At 41.2% G+C, this 26,283-nt stretch overlaps 1 protein-coding gene across 1 annotated transcript in view; it reads left to right on the plus strand.

Annotated features, from left to right (window-relative positions):
• LOC124596143 (CCAAT/enhancer-binding protein zeta) overlaps positions 1–26,283 on the plus strand; it is a 212,492-nt gene that overhangs the window by 121,034 nt on the left and 65,175 nt on the right. Inside the window, exons 11-13 of the mRNA XM_047135163.1 lie at positions 2,225–2,471; positions 2,557–2,782; positions 14,257–14,429. Of these exons, the coding sequence (XP_046991119.1) occupies positions 2,225–2,471; positions 2,557–2,782; positions 14,257–14,429 (646 nt within the window). The remainder of the gene's footprint in view (positions 1–2,224; positions 2,472–2,556; positions 2,783–14,256; positions 14,430–26,283) is intronic.

Here is a 26,283-nt window from a genome sequence, read left to right on the forward strand (position 1 = left end):
CTTCCAGGAGCTTTATGTCTCTTCAGCTTCTTGATGCTTTCTTTAATTTCTGCTAAGCTGGGCTCTTCGTCCGATGGGTCAGCAGTAAGATATTCATTGTCATCTTCCTGAGAGACGCTTATAGTTGGAGCATTTAGTAACTCATTAAAATATTCCTTCCATCTGTTAGCAATGTCACTTCTTTCTGTTAGCAAGGAGCCATCTGGGTCTGTTATGAACTGTCCATAATTTTTTATATTCCCACTTTTAAACATATTTATGCTCTTGAAAAATCCTCTGGAGTCTGTGGTACGGTCATTCTCAGCTCTTTTTAATTTGTAATTCATAAAATTCCTTTTCTTTTTCCTAATGAGTTTCCTGGCAAGTTTCTGTTTCTCTTCAAAAATAAGTTTGTTTTGTGTTATTGGTTTTTGTAGGAATTTTTCCCTTGCTAATTTTCTATCTTCGATAGCGTTCGAGCACTCGGCATCAAACCAGGGGTTCTTAGTTGTAGTAAAATGTCCCAAAACTGAGGTAGTTGCTCGTGTGATATTTTCTTTCAGAGCGTTCCAGGCTTGATTAGTATCATCATTGTTAATTTTACTTTCCACTTCAGGTTTGTGTGTTTCTAATTCTCTAATGTACTGGTTGAGAATGTTTGGGTTTTTCAGTTTCATTGTATTAAACCTAGGAACACCATTTAATTTAGACCATTTATGTCTTGAGAGTGAGATCTTGAACTTGGCTTTTACAAGAAAGTGATCCGAATCACAGTCTGCTCCCCTTTGACTTCTGATATCATGTATGCATTTATGATGTTGTTTTTCGATTAATACATGATCAATTTGATTTTTTGTGATGCCATCTCTTGAAGCCCATGTTTGTTTATGTATATCTTTATGTGCAAAATATGTACTTTTGATCAACATGTTTTTGGAAGTGGCAAAGCTAATAAGTTTTGTTCCGTTTTCATTACTCTGCTGATGTAGACTATGAGGTCCAATTGTAGGTTTATAATGATTTTCATGTCCTAACTTGGCATTGAAATCTCCTAGAATTATTTTAATTGAATTTTTCGAGAATGTATCATATACCTGTTCCAATTTGTTGTAAAATTCTTCTTTAATATTGTCCTCTTTATCCTCTGTTGGAGCATGGCAATTTATAACATTTAAAGTCTTATATTTGCATTGAATCGTAATGTGAGATATCCTTTCATTCACTGCCTCAAATTTCCTAATAAAAGGTAACAATTTGTTGTTTATTATAAATCCTGTCCCTAGTGCATGTATTTGTGTATCATTTCCCCCATACATTATTGTATACTTATTTTTGTTTATACTTCCATTACCCGTCCATCTGGTTTCTTGTACTGCAACTAAATCCATTTTATACCTTTCAAGTTCCTGTATGACATTTATCAGTGATCCTGATCTATAGAGACTTAATACATTCCATGTTCCCATATTCATAACCTTTAAATTTTGCAAGTTCGTCATCAAGTTTGGTGGCCCAGCATTCTTGTCATTCTGATTCGTAGCAATCCATTTTCTCCTACAGGATCCTGTGATAGGGTCGCTGGCCCTAAGCACAACCCCCAACCTGGAGGACCAGGGTCTTGATTTCGGGGATGCCTACCCCTAGAGCAGTTGCTTTCACTTCAGCTAACGAACTTGCTCTGCCCGGCCTGTTGGTCCGCGGGAGGTATTTGATTTCCCTCCTACCACCCATATCTGGGAGGCGTTCCCCGATCCGCCACCTGGGGACGCGCCCTCTAGGAGTTACAGGCTCTCCCGAGGGCAGTAATAGAATGGTTTACATAAATATTTGTTGTGCGTGTAATCTCTGGTGTGAAGTGATGTGGACTTACACATTATTAGCATAACAATTTTTATGTTCGTGTTTGTTGTATGACTCACAGGAACACCTGATTCAGATAAAGGAAAAAGTAGTTCTTCTTCTTCAGAGAATGGACAACATTGGAATCTGATATATTGAGGGCTACTCTACAAATGTGTCTGAGACAGAAGTTTTCTAGATTTGGGACAAGTATTTCAAGCGATTATTATATGTTTGAATAATCCACAGAATGTTGTAAGAGGATGTATTAAGACAACTTAAACAGCATATTTTATGAATATGGTGGAGATTAGTTGCTCCACTAGCTTCCTGTGCTATTCTTTGTTATTGATTTTTTGAATTTGTGTGGTATATCATTGTTAATTATTTTACTGCACTTCCACAGGATAAGGCATCTGAAGCTTCTACCAATAATGCAATAAACAATAAAATAAAAAATGAAGAAGTTAAGGGAACATGGTTTCACTGTCAAAATGATAGGCACAAGGGTCTTAAAAAGATAGATGCATATGATGCTTTCCAAAGAAATCCTCTGTTTGCTGGTGGGGAATATAGTGTATGTACTGAACTGCGACTCCTAAACAGCCATTATCACCCTACTGTGTCTCTGTTTGCACAGAAAATTCTCCAAGGTGAGCTGTACATGTTTTCTTAATTTTTTCTGCCTGTATTTGTTTTTCTATCTACTTGCACTTACTTAAATTTTCTTTGTGCCAGGAGAAAAAATAATTTATTCTGGAGATCCACTTCAAGACTTCACTTTGTCAAGGTTTTTGGACAGATTTGTTTTCAAAAACCCAAAGAAGAACTCTGAGAACTCTGATGCAATGGTACACAAAGTCCAGTATACTCCTACTGGAGTAAAGTCACTTGCTGTTACTAGTGACAGCTATCTCAACACAGATGAATCGAAAATACCTGTTGATGAACTCTTTCTGTATAGGTGAGTATTTTGAGAATTAATAAGTTGAAAGTGACTTATTGTATCCTCCAACCATTTTTTCTACATCCTACATTGTTGTTCCATCCTTATACTTTTTTCCTTTCTTACTTCTTTCCCATCATCTTCACTACGCAAAATTTCTGCATATTGTAGTTTGTGCTTCTTAAAAACTTTACTCCTCTGTTGGTGAATGATTTTTGTTGGTAAGTTGATAATGAAATACAGAGATGCTATGCCAGTAATGACTGGTTAGCACACTGGATTCACATTCGGGAGAACGATGGTTTAAACCTGTGTCCAGCCATCCTGATTTAAGTTTTCCTTCATTTCCCTAAATTGCTCCAGGTAAATGCTGTGATGATTACTTTGAAGGGACATAGTTGAATGCCTTCCCTAATCCGGTGGGACCGATGACCTTGCTGTTTGGTCCCTTCCCCCCAATTAGCCAACCAACCAACCAGTAATGACAAGATTGGTTCTGCCATTTCAAGTATCTGCTGCCACAGACAATTACTCCACTTTGATGATACAGAGTGAGGTAGCTTCAGTATTGATATAATCATCAGCCCAAAAAATTGCCTGGTTTTCTTAAAAAATCTGGAAACTGTATTGAGGGGGAGCATGTAACATTTCTTATGAGGCCTACTCTGAAAAAAAGAAACGCTTGGTTGATGCTTTATGTTCACGGTCAGTGAACCATTTGTTTACTTCCAGTTTCTAGAAAAAGTCTGGTTAGGCATCACATGGTGGCCTTGTAGCTCTGCAATGCTGGCAACTAACCTTATTGTTTGGCGTAATTGTGTTAAGTTTCTCTCCCAGATCTGTACTCCTCCACGAGGAAAGAAAGACACATAGAACCAGGCAGCTTGCCAATTCACTGGTCCCAGATTTGCTTTTCATCAGAAGTATGAACAAAGGCTATTTATTTTTTTCATGATTGCTTTTGGCTGTGGTTATTTTTGAGGAACAGAGGGACTTGTTTCATTTCAGTTTGTATTTGTAGTTCATAGAATCAACCAATAACAAGCAGTAAAATGTGCACTAAGTGTTTATCAGATTCACTTAGTTATTGAACTACTCAGCTATACTGCTAAAACAAAACCAGATTTCATTGTGTAAAAAAGAAACTGCATTTTTCAATAGAAACATGTGATCACGACTGTGCCAATTTGCAGGATAGAGAGACCCGACCATCTACGAGTACATATTCAGTGTCTGCATGACTTTGCACCATTGTGTGTGCATCTTTGATCCTTGCTCTCAATGCAGGCACATGTGCCTTGTGCATATAAAAAAACTGCTCAGGTTCAAATGGGCTTTTGCCTCCTGATCACTCGTATTCCTCACAGCTACTCCAATCCCAACTCCAGTGTATGAAATGGATCCCACTTTTCTCTAAGTGTTCACATTGTTCTTCGTCCATCTACAGAGTTAAGCCCTTGTAAGAAATGGTACCCTATAGGCTTTTAATTAAGATGCAACCACTTCACATTTGACTAAAGGAAGTTTTTCCCCAAATACATTTTCACTGTTCTTCACAAAGAACATTGACTTAGGAGGGAGAAAGGACCCTGCCTCTGTCCAAATGCAAACCAGGAAGTGAGCGGAGTAAGTTTCTGCAGACCACTTGGTTTTGCTTTCCTCCCATGGTGTGCACAAAGAGGAAAAGTTCTTAGGGATACAACAATACACAATGAAGGATTCCAGAATCTTGTCAGTGGCTGTTTGGAGTGTAAGATGTAATACTGTCATCCACAAACACATCTCTGAGAGCCAGGGGTGTTACTTATTGTTCCATTTATATATACTGTAACTTGTAATAATGTTACCACATTTGATGTTTTTATTCCTGATGGCCTCGCCGGGGAGAATTATGTGTTGGTATGAAGTCCTCAAGCTAGTCATAAATGTAGTTTGTATCCTGTAAGCATGTGTGGTGTTTATTGGCTGGCAGAGTTGAACTGTTTACTCAGGCTCATTGATTGAACTGCTACTGAAAATTTTCACAAACAAATTGTTTACCATCATTATACCCTCACCACATCAGTACTAAGTTAATGTATTTCCATCAATTTCTTCCTAACATCAAATTCCAGTCATCTGACACAGCTTTCCTACTTTTGACAATATAATGTAACTGGGTACATAAAAAAATCTACTCACCAAGCAGTGGCAGCAAAAAACACACACAAAAAAGGGGTTTTACTTATACAAGCTTTCAGAACCAGTGGCTCCTTCTTCTGGCAGAAGGATTGAAAGAGAAGGAAGAGGGATGAGGGGAAAAGGAACTCCTACTGTTTTAAAATTTTCATTTAATCAATTGTGAGCCATTTGCTTTCACAAAGCAATAATCATCATAATGCATCACTAAATAAAGCTCAACCCCAGTGATTTCAGACCTAAAAGAGTATACAGTAGCCATCACCAGTTCTTTGAACCCAAATCTCACCAAGTTCACACTTATATGACAATTTTCAGTGCTCCAGAAAGTGTGTGGTGAAATATGTAGTGGGGTTCAACATTCAGTCAATGATGAGTTCATTAGAAATGGATACACTCTTTCAGGACAAGACTGAAGCACATTATGTGCAAAGTAAAGACAAAGTGGAATTGGAGCAGTTCTTAGCTGCAAGCAGAAAGTGCAAACTTCATCTTCTAACACGGTGCAAATATTGCTCGAATGGAAGAATGTTAGTAAGCAAATAAGGAAAGGACAGAAATGAAAACAGCAATGCCGGAAACTTTAGAAGAAGAGGCTGAGTGCAAAAAGCTATGAAGGAATGGATCACAAAACAGATGACAGAAAAAATGAATTATAGGAACAAATGTAAGAATGTCAAAACATATTTCTTGGGGAAATCAGTTTTCTGCATCAAGCTATTTTTGTTTGGAATAAACATTTTATTTCATTAACTGCTGTCTAATTTTGCCTCCTCAGGCATTGTCGTGCAGCATCACACAAAAATTACATTATCTGCTTTCATCTGTCAGTACATAATGATCAGCTTGTAATGACATCCCATGTCCCTGTCAAATAGTTTCTCAGAATAACAAATTATTTAGGAATAAATAAAGGAGACAACTCACCGAAAGGGAAAAGTGCTGCATCACTGACAGATGCACAAACAAAATGTACAGTGCTTTGCTTTGCTAGCTTTTTGAATGAAATTCCTTTCTCAAGCTGTAGGAGAAACACACACACACACACACACACATACATACACACACACGCTCTCATTCATTCACTCACTCACTCAATCACTCATATGCACAACCAGTCTCCCTACATTGTGTTCAGTCGACTGGCAGCTTTTTCATGGCCCATGGTGAGTGTACTGGGGCGAGGTGGGGGGTGCAGGGTGGGGTGGGGTGGGTTGGGGTGAGTGGTGGAGAGAGGCGGGAAACAGGGAGGGGGCTGGAGGGAAGCATCCAGCGGCTCATAGGAAAATGGGAAGTCGTCTGTTGGCTAGGTAGGGGTCCCGGTAGAGGAGGCACCTGGCAGATAGCTGGGCACGTAATTTCACCGACTAAGGTGTGAGATGGGAGCACACAACTAGCTAACATGTTTTGGGCAGGGGTACTGGGACAAGGTATGGTGTGCGTGCGTGCGTGCGTGCGTGTGTGTGTGTGTGTGTGTGTGTGTGTACACTGACCATCCCCTGACCCAGTACCCCCGCCCAATATGTGTAAGTTATACTATGTGATCAAAAGTATCCGGGCACCCCCAAAAACATACTTTTTCATATTAGCTGCATTGTGCTGCCACCTACTGCCAGGTAATCCATATCAGCGACATCAGTAGTCATTAGATGTCGTGAGAGAGCAGAATGAGGTGCTTTGAATGTGGCCAAATGATAGGGTGTCACTTGTGTCATATGTCTGTAAGCGAGATTTCCACACTCCTAAACATCCCTAGGTCCACAGTTTCCAATGTGATAGTGAAGTGGAAATGTGAAGGGACATGTACAGCACAAAAGCATACAGGCTGTCTTTGTCTGTTGACTGACAGAGACCGCTGACAGTTTTAGAGGGCCGTAACATGTAATAGGCAGACATCTATCCAGACCATGACACAGGAATTGCAAACTGCATCAGGATCCACTGCAAGTACTATGACGGTTAGGTGGGGGGTGAGAAAACTTGAATTTCGTGGTCGAGTGGCTACTCATAAGCCACACATCACTCTGGTAAATGCCAAACACTGTCCCGCTTGATGTAAGAAGTGTAAACATTGGACGATTGAACGGTGGAAAAACATTGTGTGGAGTGACAAATTACGGTACACAATTTGGTGATTCGATGGCTGGGTGTGGGTATGGCGAATGCCTGATGAACGTCATTTGCCAACCTGTGTACTGTCAACAGTAAAATTTGGAGGCGATGGTGTTATGGTGTGGTAGTGTTTTTCATGGGGGAGAAAGGGGGGGGGGGGTCTTTCACCCCTTGTTGTTTTGCGTGGCACTATTATAGTATAGGTCTACATTGATATTTTAAGCACCTTCTTGCTTCCCACTGTTGAAGAGCAATTCGGGGATGGCGATTGCAGCTTTCAACACGATCGAGCACCTGTTCATAATGCACGTCTTGTGGCGGAGTGGTTACACAACAATAACATCGCTGTAATGGACTGGCCTGCACAGAGTCCTGACCTGAATTCTATAGAACAACTTTGGGATGTTTTGGAACGCCAACTTTGTGCCAGACCTCACCGACCGACATTGACACCTCTCCTCAGTGCAGCACTCCATGAAGAATGGGCTGCCATTCCCCAAGAAACCTTCCAGCACCTGATTGAATGTATGCCTGTGAGAATGGAAGCTGTCATCAAGGCTAAGGGTGGGCCAACACCATATTGAATTCCGGCATTACCGATGGAGGGGCACCACGAACTTGTAAGCCATTTTCAGCCAGGTGTCCAGTTACTTTTGATCACATAGTGTAGTTTTGTGCTGCCATCTCATGCCGTAGTCTGTGAAATTGCATACCCACTCGTCTGCCACCTGCCTCTTCCAACTGCACCCCTAGCTAGCTGACAGATGGCTCCCCATTCTCTCACGAGCTGCTAGACGCTCCCCCCTAACCCCCTTCCTGCCTCCCATCTCTCTCCATCCCTCATCCCACCCTACTCTGCAGCTAGACCTCACCCCAGTACACTCACTGTGTGCCAGGAAAGAGCCGTCAGTTGTCTGAGCATAATGTAGGCGTATGTATGTGAGTGAGTGTATGTGTATATGTATGTTTGCAAGTTTCTCCTACAGCTTGAGACAGGAATTTCATTCTGAAAGCTAGCAAAGCAAAGCTCTGTAACTTTTGTTTGTGCACCTGTCAATGACACAGCACTTCTGCCTTTCGGTGAGTCAGCTCCTTTATTCCTAAATAATTCATTATTCTCAACCATAACTTTCCATGCATTAAAATAGTGTATCAGCATACACTCACAGATGAGAGGCTCTGCACCTAGTACAAAATAAGTTAAATCCAGATGCGGGTTGTACTTTTTTTTGCCTTGATGAAGGAAGCTGCAAATGTTTGAAACTCAAGAAGTTTACAGAATTCTTCATTTGGAGTGTAGTTATTTATGGATCAGAAACCTGCACATTAATGAAGGAACAGGAAAAAATTCAGAAACTTGAAAATCTACCTTTGGGGAAAAATGGATAAAATTAAATAGGCAGAGAGATTAATGAATGATGAAGTATATGGAAGGCTAAGGAAACAAGAATCCCCTGAGGTATGCCAGAAAAAGGGAAGAGATCTGGCTTGGGCAGAATTTAAGAAAAGAATTAATGAACAGTCACATGTGTACTGCCAGTTCATAGTGTGCAGAGGGTCAGTATTTCAGTGATCAGACTTGTCGTCACCGTCAGGTGTGCTGACAAACTGACATTGGGGAGGGAATAGGGAAGGTGAGGGTTACATGACCAACGTGTATCACTTCCCCTTTTGGGGTGTTCCATATGTTGTCTATGCCTGAGAGTGTGCATCCACAGCTGAATAGGTGATTGCATCGACATTTGTGGCACTGCCAGTGGGGTGACCTGGTGTGGCAGCATGGATGTAGGCAATCCACCCACTCCAGATGACAGCTCACTGTGTTTGCTGAGTGTCTTCTTAATTACGCCCAGAACTGGTTCCCAAGCCTTTCTGAGACTATAGCTGCAGTTCCAGATGATAAGATAGCCCCTAGCAAAGTATTTAGGTGGCCCGTTTAAGAAGCTAGTCTCTTTCTCCATAACTTCACCTGTCTCCACATGTTACACTCTAGTGGTAGGGCACAGAGCATGGCAACTCTGCCATTGCATGTAAACATTTTTTGGAATGCTTTTATGAGTTGTTCCTTTTCCAGGTGGAGACACTCTGTATGTGAAATGTTCCCTTGCGTACTAGTGTTTCAAGCATCACACTCCCTGCACAGGAAAGGAATTTCAGCAAGGACTGAAGGAAACAGCAAGGGAAAAGACATTGTCTTTTGACATAATTATGTATGGTGGTGGTGGTGGTGGTGGTGGTGGATCATTTCACGAAAGCTCACCTTGTGCACTTCCATCTATCTGTATCAGTTGTGGAAACGACCTCACTCCCCGATCCTTGAAGTGCGCTGTTCTAATTAAAAAAAGGCAAAATCTGTGACCTGAATGTCTCCAACTGATTCTCATATTTTGAAGCTTGAAAAAATCTGATTGTTTATATCTTGTCTCATTGATTAGTTACTCCTTCAACACTGCCCTCTGGGAGTCACTCAACTAAATTAGACAATGGAGATGATAGGGTCTTCCCTCTCATGGTAGCTGCAGCACCATCTAATGTGCATTCTGTCATAACAATACTGGCCCTAAGAGAGCATCTGGAGCGGTCTGTACATTAGTTCGCACAGATAATCATCAGTGAGTGGTGTCATTTCCATACCACACTGGAAGCAATAGCAATGAAGTTGTGAAACACCCAGGTGATCAACAGTTGTAAGCTTTATTTAGCTCCAGGCAGGGCGGCAGTTATATACAATGAGATGACCACCTGAATCCAGCAACTCCCCTCTCCCCCCCCCCCCCCCTCCCCACCCAGTTTTCTCCCACTTTGGGATATCATTGCACCTCACTCCCTGTGGAGATTGTCCGGTTAACTAGTGTCTTTCTGACCTTGATCTGTGTCTCCTCACTGACTGTACTCATTCTCACCTCAATTCCACCTGCTGTGCTTTACTAGCTATCAGCTATAAAGTCTCTATCCCTAATCATGTGGATTTGCTAAAGTGGTCCTTACACAACGATCTTCGTAGTAGTGACCACTTTCTAGCAATCTGTCACTTCCTTGTCACTACACAATGGGATGATTGCCATGCTGGGCTCATTGAAGAGCCACTGGCAGTTGTATACCTCTGCTGTCAACATCATCCCCTCTCTGTGAGATTGCATCAGTGGGTTGGGGAGGGGGCCAAACAGCAAGGTTATTGGTCCCATTGGATTTGAGAAGGATAGGAAAGAAGTGAGCCGTGCCCTTTCAAAGTAACCATCCCACTAGTTGCAAGCGATTTGGGGAAATCATGGGAAACCTAAATCAGGATGACCGGCTGCAAGCTTGAACTGTCATCCTCCCAAATTCGAGTCCAGTGTGCTAACCTCTGCACTACCTCACTCGGTCACTTGTGTCGCTGGAACTGCTGCTCCTCTTGCTATAAGCCCCCTCCACCACCAGTTGATAGCATGGTAAATCAAAGTTGTTACAAAAGCTATTCAGGATTGTTGAAGGGCCCAACATCATCTCATGTGACATCCTTCATCACTTTTAAGCAGCTTTGCACTAAGGCTTGCTATCTAGTTAAACACAGTAAGAAGGAATGTTGGGAGTGCTATCTCTTCTTCTTTGGAACATATGCCTCTTAATACCGAGCTAAGCTCTGTATTCTTCTGGCCCATCACACATCAGCAACTGCTCTGTGTGTATTCCTTCATGGTGGTATTTCTACTGATGTGTCAGTTCTTGCTGAACACTTTGTGACAGCATCAGTATCCTATTCTTACTCGGCTAGCTTTTAAATGCATAAAAGGCAAGTTGAAAACATCTCCCTGTCCTTTATCTTCCATCACACTGAGTTATACAATGAACCTTTCACTGATTGGAAACTCCTCCCTGTTTAGTACACGGACCACAAATTATGATCAATCTATTTCAAGGACCTAAAGTTGCAGTTCTCCCAATTACCTTTTGGCATCTGTCCTCTCAGTTCTTCAGGAGTATCAGGATATCATTAACAGTAACATTCAAAAAACCATGAATAGGAAATGATATGTAAGCTTTTACATCTCCCACCAGTCAGGAGGCACATTTGTTCCTGGGAATCTGTAGTATTTTTATGACAGAGCTGATAGCCTTTAACAGAGTCCAGTATTTTATTAAACAGACCTCCCTGGACTGTATTTTAATTTTTAGTGACTCAATGAGAGTTTCCACACTGTTCATTGGTGCTGCTCTTGTCATCTTGTGATATCTGCTATTCATGATGCTCTGTCTGACCTTAGTCATATTGCCTGCACACTTGTCTTTCAAGTCATGTGGTGTCCCAGGTAATGCATTGACCACCATTTGACTAGAGAAGCGATTACTCACCCAACATTCACTTTGATGATCTCAGATGCATATTTGTGAGTGCAAATATGACATCTCTTCACTTAAAGATGGAACAACGCAACAACATTTCGTGGACTACTGTCCCCTCTATAAAATTCCACACTATCAAGGAGACTACTGCTGTTTGGTGCACCTCCTTCTACCCTTTCTGGAAGGAATCCGCTACCATGTGTTGCTTCTGTTGATCATACCAAATTAACACACAGTTTCATTCAGTGTAATGAGCCACCTCCAAGTTGTGGATGTGAAACCTAGCAGACAGATCACATTCTGGCAGAATGCCCCTTCCTGCTGATTCTGCGTGCTAAGCATGATTTTGCAGATTCTTTGCATCTAATATCAGCGGACAACTCATGGGCAGTTCTGTTGGTTCTCTGCTTTCTCTGTGAAGGTGGTTTTTATTCACAGACAAAATGTTTTAAACTTTTTCAGGGCAGGAGGATGGTGGTTCATGATGTTGGGCACCACCTGCTGCATGCTGGATCTGGGTTGCACTTAACCCTACTCCCTTTACCAGCTGCCTTTCCCATCCCTCTTTTAGACTACCTTAATTGCTGTCACCCTTTTTTCTGCCATATCTTGTTTTCTGTTTTAGGGATTGCACTCTGATGAATAATGGGTGTTGTTTCATTCTTTAACACTTTGGCTATAATGGACTGATGGGACAGCTGTGGGAGGGATGAGTCCTCACTTTTATTATTATGAATGTCCCCACTAAGAGGCAGTCTTTTCTCTACAACTGTCTTCTCCCGTAATGGAACTGGCTGGTGGGGTTTCTCTTGCCACAGATGCACACTGAGAGAACCCTCATCTGTGCTCGAACTTGTGTACTAACCAAACTCAAATAATTTTATTTCTCTTTAAATTATTTCTTAGCTCTGGCACCAGTATTTTACCAATCCTGCATACCTCCATAATTTGATCAAATTTCAGCCTGATATCAGTAACTCCAGATGAAATATCTCTTGACTAAGGGCATTAATGACCTTGTGGTTTAGACCTTAACCCCCAACCACCAGCCAACCAATCAGTCACACTATATTATGGTGTGTGCCGGAAGAAACTATGTGAACAACCATCACTTCCTCTTTTCTGTTCCAATCATGAGTGGTGTGCAATGAGAATGATTATTCGTAATCCTCTGTGCAAGCCTGAATCTTGATAATCCTACTTTTGTGGTATTTTTGTGAAATATATGTAAGAGGAAGCAGTATATTGGTTGGTTCTTCTAGGATTGTATGCTATTAGAATTTTAACAACAAACCACATTATGGTCGACGATACCTCTCTTGAAACATATGCCACTGAAGATGTGTGAAAATCTCTGTGATGTTTTTCTGCTTAATAAACAAACATTTGATGAAACATGGTGCTCTTCTTTTGATTTTTTTCCTATTGCCCATATGATCCTATATGGTAATTGTCCCAGACTAATGAGAAGTACTCTAATACGTCAACTTTGGTTTTGTAAGGTGCCTCCTTTGTTATGGGTGAACTACCTACATATCCTAAGGATTCTTTCAGTGAATATCAGTCTAGCCTCTGCCTTTCCTACAATTACTCGTATGTGGTTGTTCCACTTTAAATCACTATATATTTTTTCCCAGATATTTAATGTATGTGATTGCTTCCATTGACTGTTCTGTGATCATGTAGTCATACAATAACAAGTCTTTATGGGTCATACATGGGGAGTTTCAACTGCCATCGGTCAGTTTTCTGCAGATCTTCTTGCATTTCACTGCAGTTTTTAGTATTGAAGTTTCCCTGTATGAAACTGTCATCCGTGAACAGTTTCATAGAGCTTCCAATATTATCCACTAGGTCATTTATATATACTGTGACAGTAATGCTCCTCTGACAATTCCTTGGGCTACATGTGAAATAATTTTTACAGTGAAAGATTTCTCTCCATCAGGAATGACAGTATGTGTTCTGTTTGCAAGGAGCTCTTTAATCCAATAAAAAATCTGATCTGATATTTGTAACCATGCTTTTTTGCTCATTATGGAACATTGAGGAGCTGTATTGAATGCATTCCAGATGTCAAGGTGTATGGCAACAACTAGGACATTTGTGTGTACTGCCATGTTAAACAGTAGGTTCCCATATAACTGGCTGGGTAAGTCAGGTTGTAGGAAGGTGAAGACATACCATCTACAATAGGACTGTGCTTAGTAAAATGCTGTGTTGTTCAAACCAACCTTCAGATGGAACAAAGCTTTACTTTTACTAAGTAGTATAGTATCATTTTAAGTATATTACAAAGAGAAACAAAAAATTCTCTCTCCCTCTTTCTCATTTACATGAAAAGAGGCATTTGAATCACAGACTAAAAATGTTGTCAGTTCATGGTGTGTGTGTCCCAGGATGGTTGGTCATTACTTACCTCCGAGAAATGTAATTCAAGTACTGTCCGTAGACACATTAACAGTAGAATAAATGTATCCCTAATCTACAAAACAGTTGTCCCTCATAATGGAGGAAAATGGGATGGATTTCAGAAGCTGAGAAGAACATCACTCAGACCTCTTTCCTCAGTTTCACATCCTGGGATTGCCTCTTGAAGATAATTATTGCCCGGCCTTACTGTCTCCTAATAATTTTATCATTTTCGCAAATGAATTCTCCTTTTGATATACCGGTATACATCTTTTGAGTTTCTTGTTTTCCTTATGTTTCAGCTGTAAAGAGTGCATCAGTTCCTTAGTAATTCATTTTTGTCAGAATTTCCACGTTTGCTTATGCTGTATGAAAATAAACAATATTGCATATTGCAGTGGTAACAAACTGAATATTTGTTTCTTTATAATGCTCCTTCATTTTGTCTAACACTTCAACTTTTTTAGGTACCTGAAAAAGAAAAGAAAAGATACAGTTCCCAAGGACACTGAAAGTGACATTGAAAGTGTAGCAAGTGAGGAATTTGAAGAAATGATTGATAGTATGATGGGTGTAAAGAAGGGTGATATTGACTTCGCTAATGAGATTGCTGGTAAACTTACATCATCAGAAAAAAAAGGTCAGTAGTAGCACAGCAAATTTCAGTCAGTGAAAATGATCAACAATCTGAAAATATTTTTGACGTGAATAAAGAAATTCTACACATTAAGCAACAGCAGATGAAAACCATGAAGAAAAAGTAGGAAAAAATCCTGCCATCGTTTGTGAAAAATTTCCACTGATGTTGAGTACTGGAGGACTTTTGGTGCATCTTTAAATCATGCTGGTCTCTTTTTGTACAACTTTTTCATCTGTTCTACTGGAAGGATGTCTGTCCCCTCAGTCCATCCCAGTCATAGAGATAATCTCATATAGGACATTATTCATTGTTTGAACATATTTTATCGCAAGTAGTAAAGGGTACACCAATCAGTTACAAATAACATTTATTGCATATCCAGATTTGGGTTACTGTGTGGCCATCTTCAGTGCTAAAAGACATAAAGAACCAATTACAATATGGTAATGTGCATGCCTTATTACACTGTCCAGTCACATTAATGTGACCACCTGCCAAAGTTTGAATAACAACTTTTTGCATTGCGCACAAATATGAGACACATGAAGATTCAGTGAGGTTCTAGAAAGTACTGACAGGGGTGTGGAGCCATGCTGAGCTCAGTGCTGCAGCCAGCTGTGCTACCTTTCTTGGTTGACGATTCATGGCACAAATAACCTGACAGAGGTGTTCCCACAGACTCTCAATTGGTTTTAAACCCAGGGAGTTAGATGGCCAGGAGAGTATGCTGAATTCATCCTGGTACTCTTTGAACCACGCACATATGCTGTGAGTTGTTTGACACATTACTGGTAGATGCTGTTGTGCTGCAGAAAAGCAAACTGCATATAGGGGTGGACATGGTCTCAAGGATAGATGCATACTTGTGTTGATACATTATGCCTTCCAGAATGACAAGATCCCCCAGAGAATTCCACAAAACCATTCCCCAGATCATAATGCTCCCTCTTCTGGCCTGGACCCCTCCCAGAGATCGTTGCAAGGTGTTTGCTTTTGGATCTTTCATGCCCTACACACCAACGGTCATCTGTCTGATGGAGCATCTGAAAGGGCACATGTCACGACTCAGTGGATGTTCAGTTGGCAGTATTTGCATGCAAATTCCAGTCTTTGTTGCCTATGAACAGCGGTCAGCATTGGTGCATGAGCCAGGCACCTGTTGCGGAGGCCCACACACAGCAATGTTCGCTGAATGGTTGTTGTCGGAAGACTGTTGGTATCCATGGTTCATCAGGGCTGTCAGTTGGTCAACAGTAGCATGTCTATTTGCATGTACACATCTACAGAGTCGTTGTTCAAGTCTGTCATCTATGGCCTGTGGCGCACCACAGTTGCCTCGATGCCGGTTTGGATAGTACCACTTTGCGATGCTTGACGTACTTTAACCATGGTGGCATGTGAACATTTCACAAACTTAGCAGTTTCAGAAATGTTTCCACCCTTGATCTGGAAGCCAGTGATCATACCTTTTTGGTCATCAGATAAATCACTTCATTTTCACATTACGACAATGACTACACTGTTTGCATACCTCAACCCCCCTCCCCTCCCCCCCCGCTCAACATGCGTTATGTACCCTCCACTGCTAGTGCAGCCTCCTGCCACTGCACGTTGACGTAGAACATAGGCGGTGGTCATATTAATGAGACTCAACCCTATAAATGTACAGTTGTATAAGCTTTAAATGTGAGTCAGTCTTAAATACATAGCAGGAAATGTAAGTTAAAATATTTAAAACCACTTATAAAGGGTGGTCAGAAACAGCCTGAAAAACTTGTAAGGGTGCTGCAGGCTAGGTTGTGCTGAGAAGTAATTGCGAAGAAAGAAATTTGATATGTTGTGGTATTTCAGAGTTAATAAGCAGTGAAGGTAGCAAACAGGCTGTTGCACTCACAGGTTCAAACAGCTTGCCAGATACAATTAGTGTTGAATGTTCTCATACTGTGGATGATTGCACACAAGACTACTCAGCCTGTGGCTCGGGCTCAATCCTTACTACCGTCCCATGTCTCTGGTGGGCTGCTTGAATTTGCATGCATAATGGCCTGATTGGCTGCTTCGGTGTTAATTAACTCTGAAGTGTTGCGATGTTTTGACTGTTTTTTCTCACCACAATCTACCCTGCAACACCCTTAAAAGTTTCTCAGACTGTTTGTAACCACAATGTTAACACATAGTCCCAACTGGACTATTCACGCCAAAAGTTGAGTTCACAACAGAGGCCACTGTTGACAGTTACAACACTGCAGATTCCAGTATATGACATCCCAATCTGCAGCACCCTCATTAGAAGCGTGGTGCATTGACAACGTGTATTAACTTTATTTTACAATTCTACTTGCCAATCGGCAACAGGAGACATATACACAAAAAGGTTTAACTTATGGAAGCTTCTGGAGCCAGTGGCTCCTCTTTCCAGCAGAAGAGTTGAAGGGGAAGGAAGATGGGTGAAGGAAAAGGACTGGAGAGGTTTAGGAAAAGGGGATACAGTTTTGAAAAGTCATCCAGAACCCCACGTCAGGGGAGACTTACCAGATGGGATGAGAAGGAAAGACTGATTGTTGGGGACTGCACTGGATGAGATTTGAAAACCTGACAGCTTACAGATGGAAGGCAGGGTAATATCCAAGACAGAGATTAATACTAAAACATTAGTGCACAAGTTAATTAGAGTGAACTAAGTGCATTGTATGTACCAGAGATTGGGGAGGGGGGGAGACGGCAAAAAATAGACAGGTCAGAAAATGAAAGATGTAGAAAACTAAAATGGAATGAAGAAGAGAGTAGTTACTGTGAAGAAATGCTGGGACAAAGAAATTAATGTAAATTAAGACCAGGTGGGTGATGAGTACCAAGGACATGTTGTAGCGCTAGTTCCCACCTGCGGGGGAGACGGAAAAAAATAGACAGGTCAGAAAATGAAAGATGTAGAAAACTAAAATGGAGTGAAGAAGAGAGTAGTTACTGTGAAGAAATCCTGGGACAAAGAAATTAATGTAAATTAAGACCAGGTGGGTGATGAGTACCAAGGACATGTTGTAGCGCTAGTTGCCACCTGCGGAGTTCTGAGAAACTGGTGTCTGTGGGAAAACTCCAGATGGAACTTGTGATGAAACAGGCACCAATGTTATGACTGTCATGTTGTAGAGCATGCTCTGCAACAGGATATTTTGCGGTGCTGGTATATGTCCTCTGCCTATGCCCATTCATGCTGACTGATAACTGAGTGGTTGTCATGTTGATGTAAACAGCCAAACGGTGTTTATGTAACCGCTGGTCTATGACGTGTGTCATTTCACAGGTGGCTCTCCTCTCGATAGTATATGTTTTGCCAGTTACAGGGCTGGTGTAGGTTGTGGTAGGAGGGTGCATAGGGAGTAGGAACCATAGGGTAGGGAGACGGGTGCAGAAGGAGCATAGAGTCTGACAAGGATGTTGTGGAGATTGGGAGGGCGATGAAAAGCTATTCTAGTGTGATGGGCAAAATCTCAGTCAGGATGGGCCTCATTTCAGGGATGATTTTAGGAAGCCATTGTCTTGTTGAAGCAGCTGATTAATAATTTCAAGACCAGGATAATACTGAGTGATAAGTGGTGTGCTCCGAAGTTGTTTTTTGGAGAGGTAATCAGTACCAGGGTTGGATGTGACAGCCTGGGAAATCTGCTTTTGAACTGGGCTGATGGGGTAATTATGTCCAGAAAGGCTGAGGTGAAGTGGTGGTATATTGCTGTAGAAAGTCTGCATCCAAACAAATACATTTGCCTTGAATGCCAAGGCTGTGTGTGAGGGGACATTTGACATGGAAGGGATGGCAACTGTCAAAATGTAAGTACTGCTGTTTGTTAGTAGGTTTAATGTGGGCAGGAATGTGTAGCTGTCCTTTGGCAAGAATGAGATCAACATCAAAGAATGTGGCATGGGATTCAGAATAGGTCCATGTGATATTTAATTGGGTGAAGACATTTAGAGATTCCAGGAATTTTAATAGGTCAGCCTCACTACAAGTCCATATGGCAAAGATGTCACCAATATATTTAAACAAAACCAGTGGCTGGAGGCTTATGGATCCCAGGAAAGCCCCCTCCAAGGGACCCATGAAATAGTTGGTAGATCTGTTTTTATGTCTGCCCCTCAAAGGTGAAGTAATTGTAGGTAAATATAAATTTGATTAAGGTGAGCAAGAAGGATGTCATAGGTTCGGAATCTGGTGGGCACTGACTGAGGAAATGTTCAGCAGCAGAGAGACCATGTATGTGGGGGGTGTTGGTAACCTGCTTCGGTGGATGCAAATGTAGCATTACACAATAGAACTGAGTCCTGAATATAGTTCTATTTCTGATGTAATGTCAAATTAGTATCCAATCAGCAATTTTTATACTGTCAGCCCTTAGAGTGTCTAGTGGGAATGATTTTTATTTATTTAGTATATTGTAAAATGGTGTTTTATGAAATGATCTTATCTGACATGATTTGCAATATTTTTAAATCTACTGTTGTATAACTCATTGCAGTTGAGGGAATGCTTATTGTATCATTACCTTTCAGGAATTAAGAGCGAAAGGAATGGCGGCATGTAGATCTCAACATGAGCCCATTTCTCTATAATTTTACCCTCATGCGTATTATGTGCAAGGTAGTAATATGCTCCTAAACACCTCTCAGAAGGTGGGCTCCTTCAATTCTAAGAATAAACTTACTGTGATGGATATTGCATATGTTTTTGAGTCTCCCACAAAATTTTGTTGACACATCTGTGGCATTCCACAGATCCCTAAAATAGAAATAATAATCAAGACTGGATTGGGAGAAAATGTAGTAGTCACTTCTAGTATAGTTGTTATGTTCTCTGTTTTGAAGACTGGTTTCACGTAAAACTCACACTAGTGTACACTGTGCAAGCCTCTTCTCCTCTGCTGTAACTCCTGCAAACGCCATCCATTGGACCTGCTTACATTACTGAAGCCTTGGTCTCCCTCTACATTATTTTACTCCCCACGCTACTCTCCATTATCAGATTGAAAATTCCTTGGTGCCTCAGAATCTGTCTAATCAACCAATCCCTTCTTTTAGTCAAGATGCGTCATAATACTATTTTCTCTTCAATTTCATTTGGTACCTCTTGATTAGTTATCCAACATAGCCACCTAATCTGCAGCATTCTTCTGTAGCATCATATTTCAGAAGCTTGTATTTTCTTTCTGTCTATGTCATTCACCATTTTGGTATCACTTCTGTATAAGGCTACTCTCAAAACAAATGCCTTCAGAACAGATTTCCTAACACTGAAATTTATATTAGATGCTAACAAATTCCTCTTTTTCAGAAATGTTTTTCTTGCTATAACTAGTCTGCATTTTATGTCCTCCCTGTTTTGGCCATTATCAGTCATTTTGCTGCCCAAATAGGAAAACTCATGTACTACTTTTAGTGTCTCATTTTCTGATCTAATTCCCTCAGCTCTGACTGAAGTAATTTGCCTACATTCCAATACCCTTCATTCGTATTGTTGATTTTCATCAAATAACCTCTTTTTAATTAGCTTTAATGTCCTTTCTGTATTTCTTCTTGGTTTCCTTTATTGTATGCTCAGTTTACAGAGTGAACAATATTAGTTATAGGCTATAACTGTGTCTCTTTACTTTCTCAGCTGCTGCTTGTCTTCGGTGTTCAACTCCTATGATTGTAGTTTGGTATCTGCAAGTTTGATGTAATCTTTTGTTCCTTACATTTTATCCCTGCTTACTTCAAAATTTCAATGATTGTATCCTAGTCAAAATTTAAGATATTTGCACTAGGGGGAAAAAAAAGGTGGCAGGAGTATGTATTTACAGAAGAGGGAAGAAACTTCAGTAGCTCTTGTAGGCATGGATCTTACATAACTCCAGTTCGTTTTCAGCAAAGTTTCTGAAATGACTTACACAGAGAACATTATTTCTTTGACCTAGAAAATTTGTTTGTCGAATCATTCTCATGTTTACGGGCAGCAGGGAGTCCACTCCTACATTGGTGTAACACTTTAAGTGGAGAGTGGGTGGCAGCTGTTATTGTATCAAAATTGAAAGTCAGTGGAATAATAATTTCCCCAAGCACAGTAATGACCATGATGCAGGTTCATACTACTTGTCTATCCTACACCTATCCCTACAATCCATAAACTGCCAATATTAATAAATGATGATATTAAGGAATATAAATACTGGAATAACAATCTCAAACATATCTTGAAATTATAATTATATTCTCCAATAATATTTATATAAAACTTCCTGGCAGATTAAAACTGTGTGCCCGGCCGAGACTCGAACTCGGGACCTTTGCCTTTCGCGGTCAAGTGCTCTACCATCTGAGCTACCGAAGCATGACTCACGCCCGGTCCTCACAGCTTTACTTCTGCCAGCATCTCGTCTCCTACCTTCCAAACTTTACAGAAGCTCTCCTGCGAACCTTGCAGAACTAGCACTCCTGAAAGAAAGGATACTGCGGAGACATGGCTTTGCCACAGCCTGGGGGATGTTTCCAGAATGAGCTCAGATGGTAGAGCACTTGCCCGCGAAAGGCAAAGGTCCCGAGTTCGAGTCTCGGTCGGGCACACAGTTTTAATCTGCCAGGAAGTTTCATATCAGCGCACACTCTGCTGCAGAGTGAAATTCTCATTCTGGAAACATCCCCCAGTCTGTGGCTAAGCCATGTCTCCGCAGTATCCTTTCTTTCAGGAGTGCTAGTTCTGCAAGGTTCGCAGGAGAGCTTCTGTAAAGTTTGGAAGGTAGGAGACGAGGTACTGGCAGAATTAAAGCTGTGAGTACCGGGCGTGAGTCGTGCTTCGGTAGCTCAGGTGGTAGAGCACTTGCCCGCGAAAGGCAAAGGTCCCGAGTTCGAGTATCCGCTGCAGAGTGAAAATCTCATTCTGGAAACATCCCCCAGGCTGTGGCTAAGCCATGTCTCCGCAGTATCCTTTCTTTCAGGAGTGCTAGTACTGCAAGGTTCGCAGGAGAGCTTCTGTAAAGTTTGGAAGGTAGGAGATGAGATGCTGGCAGAAGTAAAGCTGTGAGGACCGGGCGTGAGTTGTGCTTCGGTAGCTCAGATGGTAGATCACTTGCCCGCGAAAGGCAAAGGTCCTGAGTTCGAGTCTCAGTCGGGCACACAGTTTTAATCTGCCAGGAAGTTTCATATCAGCGCACACTCCGCTGCAGAGTGAAAATCTCATTCTGAATATTTATATAATTTGCCTATCCCATGATGTGAATTGCAGTTGAAATTCCATCCACATATGGACATAGTTTTGACATTCAAATCCTTTCCTTTAATGGTGAAAACAACATTGGCAAATGTTACATAAAAAAATACTTGCAGCCATTCTCTCCAAGTCTAGAACAAAAGTATTATGCGTTCCTTTTTTGTGTAACATAACTTAATGGAATAATGCTGTCATAGTCCAGAAGGCACCCAGCTGTATCACTGTGTGTATACATTATTACTGGTGTGCTGTTCATGCTTGGCATAACATTATTAAACATTATTTATAGTATTCAAAAGACACGATATAAAAAGGGATAGTACAAAAAGGGATCATACGCCCTGCTTCCTTCAGAATTTCAAAGATTGTATTGTAGTCAACATTGCCAAAAACTTTGTCTAAATCTGCAGGTGCTATAAATGCAGGTTTGGCTTTCTTTAGTCTACCTTGTAAAGTCACAGAGACAATATTTTCTCTTCATTCCATGTAGGCTTTCACGGCCGGCGTCTTTATCAGTAAACTCTTCCGGGCTAAGTTGCCGTGGTCGATCTGTAGAACTTCTTCTCCCTGACGTTTCGTTCTCAACTACGGAGAACATCTTCCAAGGTGAGTCGACGACTGGCTGCTAGGAGCTGGGGCCGCCGCTTATATAGAGATCGTAGGGGGCGCCACCACACGTCACGTGGCGTCGATGTGGCGCCCCCTACGATCTCTATATAAGCGGCGGCCCCAGCTCCTAGCAGCCAGTCGTCGACTCACCTCGGAAGATGTTCTTCGTAGTTGAGAACGAAACGTCAGGGAGAAGAAGTTCTACAGATCGACCACGGCAACTTAGCCCGGAAGAGTTTACTGATAAATATTTTCTCTTGTTTCTCAGGGAGCCAAAATGATTTTCTCCAAGGTTAGCATCTATGTCATTCTGTTCTTCCGTATAATTTGTGTTTTTTATGCAACCATGGCTTATTAAACTGATGGTTCAGTACTGTTCACACCTGTTAGCAACATCCTTCTTTGTAATTGGAATTATTTCATCCTTCATGAAGTTCTGCCAAGGATCTCAATAATTCTGAGAGAATGTTGTCTACTACAGGGGCTTTATTTTGACATAGGTCTGCCACTCCTCTTTGAAATTCAAATTTATCTCCTAGCTCGTATTCATCTACTTCCTCTTACTTTTCCATTATGTCTATATTGATGTGCTATGTTATCTTAAAACACTCTCCATAAATCTCCACAAGGTATTCATGTTTGAAACAACTAGACTATTTTTGTAAATTTGTGATAAGATCTTATGGGACCAAGCTGCTTAGGCCATCGGTCCTTTTAGGATGACAGAGAGAAGGTCAAAATACTAAATTCCTTTTTCTAATTTATCTTACTGAAGAACATCATACTAAAATTCCTCCATTAAATCATTGCACAAATGTCAAAATAACAGATAAAGAAATAATCGAACACAGGATAGAAAATGAACTAAAATTGCTCAACAGAGGAAAGACAGTTGGGCCTGATAGAATATCTATGCAATTCTACATAGATTGTGTGAAAGAACGTGCCCTCTTTTAGCAGCGAATCATTCCCATTAGTAAGAAAAACACACAGGTCATTCCCATTTACAAGAAGGGTTATTGAACAGATTTTATGCTCATGTATTATGACATTTTTAGGGACTGCAATTCTCTGTGGTAATCAACATGTATACCACAAGCCATAATCAGCTCACTCGTTCTGTTCATCCATAAGACCCAGAAGGCAGTAGACCAGCACCCAGGTTGATCCATTGTGCTTTGACTTCCAGATAGTATTCAACACAGTTAATCACTGTAGCTTAAGAATAAACTATGAGAATATGAAATATCAACCAGCTGGGTGACTAAACTGAAGAGTTCATAGCAAACAGAGCACAGTGTGTCATTATTGACAAATGGAAATCTTCAGACATATAAGTAACTTAAGATGTACTCCAAGAGTGTGTTATAGAGTGAGTATCTATCACAGTATATATTAGTGACCTAGTGAATAATGTCAGGAGTTCCATGAGGCTTTCTGTGGATGACAGTGTTTTATCTAGAGCAGTTACAAAGCTAAAATAATGTAGCAAAATGCAGGAAGACCTGAAGAACATTGACATTTGGTGCTGGCATTGGCAGTTTAACCTTAACATAAAAAAATGCAATGCATCATGCATAAATAGGCAGGCAAACCCTTTACAATCACTAGAAGCAGTCATGTTCATAAATATCTTGGAGTACAAGTATGGAATGTGTGGAATGACCATGTAAAATTAATAATTAGTAAGTTAGTCGCCAGATAGATTCATTAGAAGAGTCTTCAGGAAGTGTAGTCCACCCACAAGTGTACAAAACCTTCCTTTGGCTAATATTTGAATAGTTCTCATCAGTCTAGGGTCCATAACAAATGGGACTGGTAGAGGAAATAGAGAAGAATCAAAGAAGAACAGCACATTTGTCACATGTTCATCTAGTAAGTGGGAAAGTGTATGGAGGTGCTTACCCAACTCCAGTGGCAGATGCAACAAGACTGGCATTGTGCAACATGGTGTGGTTTACTGTTAAAATTCTGATAACATGACACATCTCACCACTTTGAGTGATTTAATTTATTTACTTATTCATTTAGTTTTTAATAGGGATGCGGGTTGTTGTTCATGGTGGGTGCACATTCATTGCCATGCTGTGTTGTGACCCATCATCCCTTCCTGTGGTACTTTTATTTCTTTATCTTTGCAGACATCTCTTAACAACTGCCAAATGTATCAAGATTTATCGCATACATTGATTCGTATTACTATCACTTTTGTTTTAATCCTAATAATGGTTTGGCTCATTATTTACATTGACAGTTTGCTCTGCTTCTTTCTGCATTTTGTGCCAAGATAGGTCATGAAATTTGCTGAAAAATAACTCACTCCATGATCTGAAAATCCATTTTTTCCATTTTCTAAAATATTTTAAGGTCTTGCAGTTTCCTACTTCCTTGTTTTTCAGTTTCGTACTTCACTTCCATACAACTCTATTTGTTGAGTTCATTACAGGTCAATGTTGGACACCAGTATATTTATTTTCCTAGGTAATATATTTTTGGTTATACTTTTTCCTTATTTTTCCGTCTTTAGGGTTTTCTCTAAATAATAATATTTCTTTCTTCTGTTGCAACATTATTCATTAGCTGATATCCTAGTTTCTGATGGTCATAATAACCTATGATTTTTGTATATGCCAATGTGACCTGTTCCTTACATTTGGATACTTTCTCTAAATTTAGAACATATTTAGTTACATCACAACAGGATCAATGAACATGAATCTTATTAAACTTCCTGGCAGATTAAAACTGTGTGCCCGACCGAGACTCGAACTCGGGACCTTTGCCTTTCGCGGGCAAGTGCTCTACCATCTGAGCTACCGAAGCACGACTCACGCCCGGTACTCACAGCTTTACTTCTGCCAGTACCTCGTCTCCTACCTTCCAAACTTTACAGAAGCTCTCCTGCGAACCTTGCAGAACTAGCACTCCTGAAAGAAAGGATATTGCGGAGACATGGCTTAGCCACAGCCTGGGGGATGTTTCCATAATGAGATTTTCACTCTGCAGCGGAGTGTGCGCTAATATGAAACTTCCTGGCAGATTAAAACTGTGTGCCCGACCGAGACTCGAACTCGGGACCTTTGCCTTTCGCGGGCAAGTGCTCTACCACCTGAGCTACCGAAGCAAAACTCACGCCCGGTACTCACAGCTTTACTTCTGCCAGTACCTCGTCTCCTACCTTCCAAACTTTACAGAAGCTCTCCTGCGAACCTTGCAGAACTAGCACTCCTGAAAGAAAGGATATTGCGGAGACATGGCTTAGCCACAGCCTGGGGGATGTTTCCAGAATGAGATTTTCACTCTGCAGCAGAGTGTGCTCTGATATGAATCTTCCTGGCAGATTAAAACTGTGTGCCCGACCGAGACTCGAACTCGGGACCTTTGCCTTTCGCGGGCAAGTGCTCTACCACCTGAGCTACCGAAGCACGACTCACGCCCGGTACTCACAGCTTTACTTCTGCCAGTACCTCGTCTCCTACCTTCCAAACTTTACAGAAGCTCTCCTGCGAACCTTGCAGAACTAGCACTCCTGAAAGAAAGGATATTGTGGAGACATGGCTTAGCCACAGCCTGGGGGATGTTTCCAGAATGAGATTTTCACTCTGCGGCGGAGTGTGCGCTGATATGGAACTCCTGGCAGATTAAAACTGTGTGCCCGACCGAGACTCGAACTCGGGACCTTTGCCTTTCGCGGGCAAGTGCTCTACCACCTAAGCTACCGAAGCACAACTCACGCCCGGTACTCACAGCTTTACTTCTGCCAGTACCTCGTCTCCTACCTTCCAAACTTTACAGAAGCTCTCCTGCGAACCTTGCAGAACTAGTACTCCTGGAAGAAAGGATATTGCGGAGACATGGCTTAGCCACAGCCTGGGGGATGTTTCCAGAATGAGATTTTCACTCTGCAGCGGAGTGTGCGCTGATATGAAACATCCTGGCAGATTAAAACTGTGTGCCCGACCGAGACTCGAACTTGGGACATTTGCCTTTTGCGGGCAAGTGCTCTACCTT

This window comes from Schistocerca americana, chromosome 2, assembly GCF_021461395.2.
Source record: "Schistocerca americana isolate TAMUIC-IGC-003095 chromosome 2, iqSchAmer2.1, whole genome shotgun sequence".
In the NCBI taxonomy this organism is placed as follows: Eukaryota; Metazoa; Arthropoda; class Insecta; order Orthoptera; family Acrididae; genus Schistocerca; species Schistocerca americana.